General features: G+C 54.0%; 1 protein-coding gene across 1 annotated transcript in view; it reads right to left on the reverse strand.

Annotated features, from left to right (window-relative positions):
- The window catches only part of LOC149306156 (heparan sulfate glucosamine 3-O-sulfotransferase 4-like), a 57,911-nt gene extending 48,701 nt beyond the window's left edge, over positions 1 to 9,210 (reverse strand). The window contains exon 1 of the mRNA XM_089540832.1: positions 8,633 to 9,210. Coding sequence (XP_089396958.1) covers positions 8,633 to 9,210 — 578 coding nt within the window. The remainder of the gene's footprint in view (positions 1 to 8,632) is intronic.
- Positions 9,211 to 11,809: the final 2,599 nt, after the last annotated feature.

Consider the following 11,809-nt stretch of genomic DNA (forward strand, 5'->3'; position numbering starts at 1 on the left):
TGGCTCACACAGGTCAAAGAACTATGGCACACTCCAGGACTCTGGTCTGCCTGGAATACTCTGGAGAATTATTCAGAAATCAGGGCTGGGATCCTCTTGGTCTCTTACAGTCTTCACTGCCCCATGCTGTTTCCACAGCCGTAGGACACACCAACTGCACAACCCAACTGCACAATCCCACAGACACACATTGCAGCACCTGAACATAGCTGTAAACTGCCATGACTTCTTGGTATACTCTTCTCCTGTTTATGTTGCCAAACAAATTCTTTGAAGAAGCTGGCATACTTCACAGAAGAGTTTGTTGGGGTAAATGCTTGCATTTACATAAAATGTGACTGGCAATTGTAACGCTGAAGCCATAAAGGGCCGTGGGGTTTATGATCCATCCAGGATGCTTGCAGGGATTTAATATCTGGCTGCAGGAAGTGGGGGGGGGGGGGGAAGAGCAGAGTCTCCTCCAACATGATTTACCAAAGTGGTGCATATTCCTCAGGGAGAGACAACTGGAAGATTTACAAAAATACCCATTTCTGACGTCTCCCCTCACTTCTCTCTCTCTCAGTCTCTCCCTGTCTTCCTAAAAGCACATGCTTTCTCCAGCTTTCCAATGCTTTCCTCCTTTTCAAGGGTTTTCTCTTTCTCACACTTTCACTTTTGAGATAAAAAACGCAAATAAAGAGAACTGCCAGGCTTACAGCTAGATAGAAATAAAAGGCCCCAGATGAAGGAACCAGCCAGTGCATGGGCCGCTCAGAGGAAGATCCGGACATTGGTGTGTGTGTGTGTGTGTGTGTGTGTGTGTGTGTGTGTATGTGAGAGAGAGAGAGAGAGAGAGAGGAATAAACAGTTTGGCCTCCCGGCACCAATGTTCAGATTGTGATCTGCTTCCGGAAGCAAGCCCAAAGGGAACGGGGTATCCAGCAGTGCCAGAAGGACCCCAGTTTAGCTAAGGGCTGCAAAGATGCTCCGGAGATAATCCTCTGCAGCACTGCAACTAAGTTAGGCTATAAAAATGTACAAAATCCACATTAGTCCCCCAGAGAGCAGTTTCCTGCTCAAGGCAGAATACCCAAAGCAGCCCAAAGTCAGGGAATGAGGAAAAATCACGTGCTGGCTCTCTGCTTGGCTCTCCATGGAGGACTCCACACAGAGACCAACCTATGTGGGAGCCTCAAAGACAAATAGCTTAGAGGTGCCCAGTGCAAAAAGACCGTGGGTATCTCCAATGGAAGAAGCTGGACTTTTCTTTTTGGCCTGGAACAGAAAGTCTGCTTTCAGTTCAAGGAGAGCCAGTGCCAGGCAGGGGAAATGGCCCAACAGTGGGGCATGCGGTCTTCCCAGGAGTAGATTAAATGGTCTGGGAGGACATGTAGGAAAGCTCAGAGGTCCCATTCCAGAAGATACAGACAAGAGAGCCCATGGCCCCATGTGGAGGAAGGAAAGCTACCTCTAGTAAGCGGGCCTGGAAGTAGGGCGGAAGAGCCTTCAATAGGGTGGTCCATACGTAGGGGGCACCATCTTCTCCCCACTTGCTCCTCCATTCCAAGCTACTAGTTTTACACTTGCGAGGTTGGTTTGGAAGGCATGATCAGCCACCACCCTAAACTCTTTCAGGAACCCCCTGAAAACGGGGCAGAGAGAGTAAGGGGCTGATTTGCCCTGGGCTAAAGGAAGAGGATGGGTAGACAACTATCTCCTGGATCTCACCAAGCTTTTGAGCCCCCGACCCAACTGGCTCACCTGGGGTGGTGGCAGTGTGTGTGTGTGTGTGTGTGTGTGTGTACATATTATATAGAGAGGGAGAGAGAGCGCAGATACCTTCATGCCAGGTGAGGTGTGAAATGGACCATATTGGTAACTGCAGGCACACCAATGTTGCAGCATTTCAGGAAGATTCCCAGTTTCAGGACACAAAAAGGGGGTTTCCCTGGGGCTGGAGGCCTACCAGCAGCCTCCCCATCAAGGGCTGAATGGTTGGAACTGGGCAAGAAGACCAGGGGAAGGCCATGACTAGGCGAGGGCCATGGACAAGGACCTTCCTGGGCAAAGTGGGTTCCCATTCCTCTTCAGCCAGGAAGCAGCAGCGATGATAGATGAGCACCGCAGGAGGAAGGCTGGAACTGGGGGTGTTGGCTGGGTAGTGGAACAAATTGCCAAGGAAGCTTTAGGGGTCGTTGGGGACTCTGAGTAATGCATCACAAAGAGGATAGAAAAGCAGGCTTCAAAGGAGATTGTAATATATGGTGGGCTGCTGCCTATTTATGTAGTGCCAGCAAAATTATAATATCCAGAGTGAATGCTTGAGGAAGTTTGATAATGCGTTCTGCCTGAAGATTTGGTGCTAAAAGTCTCACAGTTCATTCATGTCCAGACACCCTTCTCAATTCACTGAAACCACTTCAAGCAAAAATCATTTGAAAGAAATTACCAGCGCACCAGACAAGCAGTTGGGGGAAAGAAAGAAGGTCCCACATGAGCCTCCCCAGCCCCAAAAGCAATAAGGATTTCTGCTGAAGCACAAAATATAATAACTCAGGGAAAAAAGGAGTCCCCATGACAACAAGAGCGAGGAGAGAGAAGAAGCAGCAGCCATGAAACACAAAGGAGAGAGTCAATCCCTTCTCTGTACAAGGCGCCTCCAATTTGTGTGTCTGCTGAGAATCAAAGGCCTGACGCCTCAGGGGTTCACCTGAGGAGGGGAAGGGCTGCTCCCAACGGTCCCTCCCTCCCTCCCTCCCTCCCTCCCTCCCTCCCTCCCTCCACAGAACATTAAGAGGGGGAAGGAGGGGAACCCACCCCCTCTCTTTGGCATGAGTTGGTATCCAAACTGGCAACCATCATTGCATCTTGTGACAGTGGTTGAACATGTTAAAGAAGACTTCCAGGTCACTTTGGAATGGTCACTTTGGAATGGTTAGGCGATGGATCCAGTTTCAGGAATCTATCTTCAGTTTGTTTGGACTAAAACAAAGGCAAACCGCTTCTGAACAAATGTTGGCAAGAAAGCCCCATAACAGGGTTGCCAGAATTCACGAATGGCTTGAAGGCATATTGCACTTGTATCCCTTTGTGGATGCACAGGATCTCTCCAGGTGCTGAAATCACGTTGGGAAAAAGGTTTAGCTCCTGGACTGCAATCACGTCCGCTCCCATGCAACCAGGAGAGTTTGAAGCGAGGAGAGGTGCCATTAAAGCTCCCTTCCTGAACCCCCGCAGAGCTGGAGCCATTGCCTGCTTCCGGATCTCCCTCCAATCAGCCTCAGTAAGTGACCCTATTAGGTTCCAGTCTGAAGCTGGGAGGGAGAGAGAAATGCTTCAGTCTCGATTTTGCTGCCCTTTTCTGGCCCTTTTCTCGCTCTGCGCCCTCCTCTCTGACAGGAATTTCAAGTGCAGCCATGCCACAGATTTGTGTATGAGCATAACGATGCTGACACTTTTATTCTCAATCCGTTTCCTAATAACCCCTAGCATGGATTTACCTTTTCTGCCGGCTGCCACCCACTGACCCAGCGTTTTCATGTGGAGCCGACCGCCTTGACCCCAAGCCCCTCTTGGCAATCCATCACAAGCAGGCATTGCAGGCCAGAGAGCAAAAGCACAGACATGCCAGGGCAGACTAACAAGCCATCCAACAACCTGACTGGGCAGTCCATCTCTTGGCACGACCTCCAGGCTGGCTATCCATAAACCAGGCAAGACGGGAGGGATGTCCTTCCCCAGGAGAGGCAAGGTCCACACGGCTCTTTTGGGGGCAGTAGGAATGGTTTCAAATGTGGATGGGGATCATGCGTCCCTCCAGACATTTCCCTGAGGCCAGGGAAATGTTTAAGTTATCATTTGTAAGATGCTCTGAGAGCCTTTTGGCTGAAGAGCAGGGTATAAATACTCTAGATAAATAAAATAAATAGACATTGCTAGACTGCAGCTCCCAGCATTCTTTACTATGTTGACTAGTAGGGCTAATGGGAGTTACAGTCCAACAACATCTGGAGGAGCACACAATTGCCCTCTCCCACCTTCTAAGGCACTGGTGGGCTTCCACGACAGGCCCTTGCAAGGCTGGGCTTGGTCATTCTCTTGATGGGTGGGAGATGCCATCGAAAGGAAGGAAGGAAGGAAGGAAGGAAGGAAGGAAGGAAGGAAGGAAGGACTGGGTGGCAGCTCCCAACCACCATTCTGGGCCTGAATCTCCTGCAGTGGCTGGGGGTGGGATCGGATGCTGTTGATGGTGGATTAGATTACATTTGAGACCCCTCCCATGTCTAAGCATTAGTCGACCAGCCCTTTTTGTCCCACCAGAAAACATCTACAAGACCCAAGCCCTGAAACTTTCCTTGGGAGCTTTTGGAGGCTGCTTGTTTTCTTTCTTTTGCAGCCTTGCGTGGGCTCAGCACAACAGACCCACAATGTATGAAGCACCCCTGAAAACCACTCTGTTTCGGTGACACAGAACTCTCCACAGGAGCCAAGAAAATCGATAGCCCTTTGAGGAGGCATGAAGAGTGTCAATGATACACAGCACAGAAGATGCATTCGCCATAAAATGCGGGATGGCCCAAGGATCTGGAGGAGCTGAGATCATCAGAACGAAAAACCCAGTGAACCATCCCAGACCATTTAAAAGCCTCTCCCCCCAACTGAGAGGAAGCATCTCAACATGTGCAACCCAGCACCACTGGATACTCAAAGCCAGAAGGTGCCTGAGACTCTTTGGACCAACCTTTTAAGAGTTGGCAACTGGAAATGGGCTCAGTCTTGCAGTCTGACCCACTGCCTTCCTATGTTGTTGGGATGATACCATCAGTACATTAGTCAGCCAACAAATGAATCATGAGTTACCTGGGCAGGAATGCACACAGAGCAAGGCACTGAGCAGTGACAACATTTTAGGCACTAAGATGGATCACGCATGATCACTCCTGTGTGTGGAAAGCGCAAGGCAATGGGACATGATGCCAAGGCAGTGATCCTGGGATCCAAGACGTTGCAAATACCACCTCTAACCTTCTTTCCTTTTTTCAAAGTAAACAAGCCACTAAACATGGTACACATCAAAAGTAATGGAACAAGTAAGAACTGTCTTGGTCTGAGTGCGTAAAAAGCAGCAATTTTCTCATTTTTGTTGTTATTTAATATTAGAGGCATTCTGAATGGATTCCCTCCAATTTTGATGCCACTTTCTCATCAGTTGCAAGTTATTATTCTTGTTTCTAAGAACTATGAAAGTTACAAAAAGGTAACAAGTAACAGAGCAAGTTATTGGAAATACTGTTAACATTCACACTAATTAGTAATTTGGAGAGGGGAGGGAAATAGGGCTTGTAGCAAGTTCTATAATGAATTAGTTTTAAGCTTCCCAAAGCTCTGGCCAGGCAGTTCCAGCGCCTGCCCAGTTCTGAAGGGCTGCCACTTATTCCTCAGCCACAAAGAGGGGGCTTTTCTGTCTGCAGAGGGAGGAATGGCTTTTGGCCATGCTATTTCTGAATGCCTGTTTCTGGGCTGCCCAGTCCCCAGCATCATCAGCATCATCCCGGCACCCATGAGAAACGCTCAGAAGGCGCATCGCCAGCCAGGAACGATTTGGACTTTGAGCAAGCAGGAAGCTGCGTAGGCAGCCAAGTCGGTGGCCTATTTATTATTTCGCTGCTGAACAGGTTAGAATTTCCTCCTACACATACATACACAGTCAAGATCTCTGGTTAATTCATGTGCTCACCCTGGAGGCAACTCTGAGCAACTTCCCCATTCACTTTCCCATTCACTTTCCCCCTCTTTCACCAGCATCGGAGCAATCTCCAAAGGGAATGAGGGAAGACACGCCAACAAAACGGACAACGCTCCAGAAGCCAGCGGCGGCATCACAAATTCTGAGCATGCAAGCCATTAAATACAGTCCACACACAAGCACACGCACACAGAGTCACACGTACACATGAGCTTGGAATGATTCTGCGTACATTTTATAGCCAACAGCACAAGCAAAGCAACAGCCCCGGCCCTCCAGCTGACAGAGCTCTTTAAGACTGCAAGGTGGGAAGGGACTCTGGACTGAAGGTACGGATGGAGGAGGGCAAAGCCTTGGGCCAGCAGAGCGCTTAGTGGCCAGCCATTATGGCACTTTGATCCCACTCACTTCAGCTGCCTGGCTGCATCCCATGAGACCCTGGAACCTGTTGTGGCATAGAAACACTGAGCTCTCTGCCAAACTACAGGTCCCAGGATCCCATAGGACACAGCCATGGCAGTTAAAGTGAGATCCAAGTGCGAGAACTGCCCAGGCTGAAGGAAACCCTTTTCACAGAGGCTGGATGTCCACCTGCCATGGGTGCTTTCACTGTTGATTCCTGCACTGGGTTTGAGCCAAACAACCACTGAGTGACCTTTCCAATTCGACAATACCAGACATGAGAGCAATCCAGACCCATGTGGGCCAAAGACGTCAACAGTTTCTGCATAAGGATAAGTCTAGCCTCAAGCTGGAGTTATGAGGACCAAAGGGGCGCCCTGAAAAGTCTTGAATCATAGAATCATAGAGTTGGAAGAGACTGCAAGGGCCATCCAGTCCAACCCCATTCTGCCATGCAGGAACTCTCAGTCAAAGCACCTCCAACAGATGGCCATCCAGCCTCTGCTTAAAGACCTCCAAAGAAGGAGACTCCACTATTCTCCGAGGAAGGAGTGTGTTCCACTGTTGAACAGCCCTTACTCTCAGGAAGTTCCTCTTAATGTTGAGCTGGAATCTCTTTTCCTGCAGCTTGCATCCATTGTTCTGGGTCCTGTTCTCTGGAGCAGCAGAAAACAAGCTTGCTCCCTCCTCAATATGACATCCCTTCAAGTATTTAAACAGGGCTATCATATCACCACTTAACCTTCTCTTCTCCAGACTAAACATCCCCAGCTCCCTAAGTCTTGCTTCTTTGGGAAGCTACATGCTTGTTGCAGTGAGTAGGAAAAGGCATCCAGTGATGCCATTATTACTTGGGCCAGAACTGGGCAATAAATGGAGCAGGCATTGCGCCACCAGTGCCTGCCTGATCGCTTTTATCTGGGGCTGAGAGGAAACCTTCCTTGGCTGGCCATCCCCAGCAGACTGTCCAGTGTTTGGCAATGCCAGCTGGGCTGGGGGGGGGGTCCATGGAAGTAGGGAGAGGTTGGCAGCCAGCAGTGGAGGTCAAGGGAAGGTGGGCCATGATCCCTCAGGAGCTTTTGCAAGCAGCCCTGCAGGTGGGGCACAAGGCAAAGGGTGGGGCCGGGGCTCTTGGCGTCTGTATGGATTCGGGGATGCGCTGGCCACAGCCATTTTTCTGGGATAGAAGCAGAGGCCCCATTGGGAACAGGTAGCAAATGTATCCATCCCCTGCCTTTGTAAAGGCAAAGTGAGGGGACCACACAACACTGTTAAAACAATATGGCCGAGATCCCCCCCCCAAATTTACTTTGGGGTTGCGTAATGCAGAGTTGTTCCTTTGTTGTGCTATGCAACTCTTGTGCTGAAGAATGGCAATGCTGCCCAACTGAATAAGGATGGCAAGTGGGCAGCTATGCCCCTACACATCCATGACCAATGGGCATCCCGACACAAGGCATTCACAGGCATTGCACATATATGCGCAATCGCATCCCTTGCACAACTCTGCTTCTGCAACCTTAAATTAAACTGGATTCTGACCACTGACAAACAATAGTTTTTTGTGCCCATGTTCTAGAAGAGTTTCTTCCTGAGGTTTCGCCAGCCTCTGGGGCTGGGAATGGGGCAAGTTCTGGGGCCGACTTCTGGGGCCGCATCCACGGAGGCAAAGAAGAAACCGTGGCTTGGTTGGAAGCTGTTGCTAGTTCGCCTGAGATGAACAGATGCCTCCCAATGAATTGCTTATTACTCCAACGCCTCTGGATCTTGGAAAGCTGGAGCGTGATCTGATGGGACCCCGCTCCTCCCCCGACGTCCCCCTTCCAAGTGCCTCGCCTTCCCCAGAACTCCTTCGGGGGTCTCTCTCTGCCCTGAAATCGGGAGGAGGTTGGGGGGCGGATGGACGAGGGGCTCCCTTCAGACTCCTGAGGGGAACCGCTCGGGGAAGGAAGGAAGGAAGGAAGGAAGGAAGGAAGGAAGGAAGGAAGGGAGGGAGGAATGCCCACAGGGAAAACACACCCACAACACGCACAAACGCCCCCACACAGCCCCGCTCAGGACATGCAGCCCTCTGCTCCAGAAGCCCCTCCAGATCCGTGGCTGCCTTTCCCCTGGGAGCCTCAGCCAAGACCGAAGGAGCCACCCCCAGATCCCAAGAGAGAGGCCACCTTCATTTGCCCGAAACTTGGCAGCGCAGGAGCCCCGAGAGAACCCAGCCCCGCCGCGGGAGAAGAAGGGAGAGCCGGGAGGGGCGCCGGGGCCCCTTCCCGGGCTGCCTTCCCTCCCTCCCTCCCTCCCTCTTCTCCTGGCTCGGGGGATCCGCCTCAGACGGAGGGAGCCGGGGAGAGCTGGAGCCCCGCCTGGGACGAGGTCGGAGTGGCCCTCGCTGGGGGGCCCTTGCAGGCCTCTCCCGGGAGGGACCCTTGGTCGCCTCCTCCCTCCCTGCCTCCCTGCCTCCCTCTCCCTTTCTGCCCCGTCCTCCTTCCCCGGCGGAATACCGACCTGTACCAGGCGAGGCCCCGGTGGAAGTGCCGGTCGAAGAAGTGGGGCTCGGTGCCGACGGCGCGGACGTCGGGATGGGCGCGGAGGGCCTCGAGGAGGGCGCGGGTGCCTCCCTTCTTGACGCCCACGATCAGCGCCTGCGGCAGACGCTTCTCCCCGGGCTCCTCCGAGGGGCTCCCCGGCGTGGCCTCCGGAGGCGGGGAAGGGCTGGGGGTCCCGGGGCCGGGCTGCCTGGGGGGCTCCCCGCTGGGGGCGGGCGAGGGGTCTGTGGCGGGGCTGGCGTCGGAGGGGCGAGGCGGGGCCGGGCTGCGTGGGCCGGAGGCGGGCGGGGGTCCCTGGGGCTCGAGGGGGGCCCCCCCGGCCATGAGGCTGTAGCAGGCGTAGGTCAGGCACAGCGAGAGGCTGCACATGCAGAGCAGGCGACGGCCGCTGCTCCCCACCCGCGAACGACGCCCCGCCGCCCAGCCCTTCGGCGCCTCCTTAGGGAGCCCCGACGCCGCCCCACAACCGGAGCCCCGGGATCCCGACCCCAACGCCGCCGCCGCCTCCGCCGCCTCCGCCGCCTCCGGGGGGGCCATGCCGCCTGCCCGCCGCCTCGCCCAGCCCCGGCCGCATCCTGTCAGCCGCCCGCCCGCCGCCCACGCCCCCCGGGAGCAGCCCCCCGAGGCCGCGGAGCCCCCCGGAGCACGAGGCGGAGCAGGAGGCGCTGGCTCTGGGCGCCCCGAGGCCCCGCCGCCCTCCCCGCGACGCCCTCGGGAGGGAGCCCCCCCGCATGGCACGGCCCAGGCCCCGGACGCCCGCCCTCCGCCCCCCGCCCCAGGCCCCGGCGGCAGACAGACAGCCAGCCAGCCAGCCTAGAGCCCGGGCGGCAAAGTTTCCTCCGGAGGAAGGAAGGAAGGAAGGCAAGAAGGAAGGAAGGATGCTCCTCCGGAAGAGGGGGCGGGGCCAGGGAGGGAGGGGAGGGGCGCGCTGCCCACGCAGCCACGCCCACTCGCTCTTCCTCCCTCCGGAGGGGGCCTCTGAGCATGTGCCGAGCGCCCAGCCCCAAGAGCCGGCTCCTTCCCCTCCAGAAACCCCCAAATGGGCCAGGATCCCCCAGTGTCTCCCTAGGGGCAAGCCCTGCCCTTGCTCTCCCAGGCTTCCTTCTTCTTCTTCTCCTCCCCGCTCTTCCTCCCACCTGTTTGCCCCTTCCATGGGGAACTGGGTGCTATGTTTGGGGGACATCCTGGTCACAAAGCCTCAGGAAAGTCCAAGTCTAGATCGTCCTTTGGAGAAATCTCTCTTTGAACCCTGTTTTTAGTTGAGAGTCATCTCCATTCCTACCAGGATCTTTCCATGTATCAAATAGAAAACGTAGAGAGACAGAGCTAACACCCAGAGACAGAGGCACTGACAGTGGGATGGTCAATGCAAACGATCTAGCTACGTATCGGATCTACGGACACATAATAAAAAAGGACAGAAATGAAACCTGAGAGGATGAGGCAAAGACATAACAATATTCTGGGATTTTAATCATGCATTTCTGATTTCAGTTTTGAAGGCCTTCAGACTTGATGCAGCAGATGTCTCCTATGGAAGAGCCATAGGACTGAAGAGTTGGAAGGAGTTCTATAGAGTCCAGCCTGATGCAGGAATTCACAGCCCAAACACACAGAGAGTGATGCCCTCCGGCCCCTGAGCTAGTCTGATTTTGGAAGTGAAGCAGGGATCGGCCTGGTTGACGCTTGGAGGGGAGACCACAGAGGGCCTCCAGCTGAGTGAAGGAAAGAATCCCGCCCAGATGCCCACTAAGGCATGGCTGCTGCTGGCAGTCAGAACAGAGCTAGATGGACCCGGGGTTTGGCCCAGTTCGAGGCACCTTCCTGGCAGCGACTTCAGAAGAGCCCTGGCCCCATCCTGAGCCCTATTTCCAACCAGGGCAAGGAAACACTCTGGCCTGGAAGCTGCCACAGAGCCCTTTCTGCCATCAGTGTTGACAACACTGGGATAAATGAGACCCCCCCCCCAAGTCTGTCCAGCATAAAGGAAGCCCCAGCCCAGGCCCCAAAGCCAAAGGCAGGCAGGGAGACAGAGGGGTCCAGAGCTGAGAGCGGATTCATTCCCTTTAATGTAGCGGCAGCTGCCTGCTCTTTTTGTCATCGCCATAAATATCGAGGCGCCTTCTTCCAGCTCGGCACCAGGAGGGAGCCCGGCTTAGTCTTGTTTCTGCCTTTGATTTATGGCAAGGCGAGTAATTTAAACATCTCTGGAGGTCTCTACCTTGGCTGAGTGATGCTGGAGTTCCTCCTGCCTTGGTGGGAAGGGAAAGGCAAGGAGGCCACTTGGGCTCCTTCCAGGGGCCCCAGGAGCCAGAGAGAGCCGGCCCACGGTGTCACAAGCACCGCGCTGGACTGTTCGGGAAAGCAACACATAAAAGCCAGGCTCAGCCCTGGTCTTCCTCTTATTTGAAAGGGAAAGGAGGCAGAAGGCTCCCGATGAGCCCATGGCTGGGGATTGGGGCCCTGGAGCTGAGCAGGCAGGAGGTGCCTTTGGGCCCCAGCAGGAAAGCCAGGAAAGAAGCCCCTACAAGAGACAGGGCTCCTCTAAGGAAGAGATGAAGATGGAGGCACTGGCACAGGTTCTGGCTTCTCCGCTGTCTTCTGTACATCGTACAGACATTCCCACCATCCCAGAAGTAACAGCTGTTCCTCTGCCATTTGGATTCTCCTGGGGATGGAAGTATCGAACCGGATGTGTAGTTACTTTTACGATGGCATCAAATATACAGATATGACCTGTTGAGGAAGCGTTGAGTGGAAACTTAGAAGGGGCCATAGAGATCATCCAGCCCATGCAATGAAGGGTGTCTTGACAGTGTCCCAGGCGGGCCATAAACACCTCTCAGGAAAGGAAAACCCACTCTCCCATGCCTGGCCTAGTCTGCCCCATTGCCTGGCTCTTCTCCTCCCCTGCGCTTCCCACCCACTTTGCTTGACCATCTGACCTGGAGATCGCTGGCAACCTTCTGATAGTTCAGAATTGCAGTCGTTACTCCCCAATCCGGGAAAATGCACTCCACTGTTTCCAATGCTCTTCGGTGGGCCAGTTTTGGATCCTGTGTTATGGTTGTGGTTGTCTCCACAGGCAGAGATAAGCACCCTTTGTGCTCTGTGGCTTTTGCTTTGAATGGCAGCA

This window comes from Sceloporus occidentalis, unplaced genomic scaffold, assembly GCF_023333645.1.
Source record: "Sceloporus occidentalis isolate IW3139 unplaced genomic scaffold, rSceOcc1.0.p SCAF_10, whole genome shotgun sequence".
Taxonomy (NCBI): domain Eukaryota; kingdom Metazoa; phylum Chordata; class Lepidosauria; order Squamata; family Phrynosomatidae; genus Sceloporus; species Sceloporus occidentalis.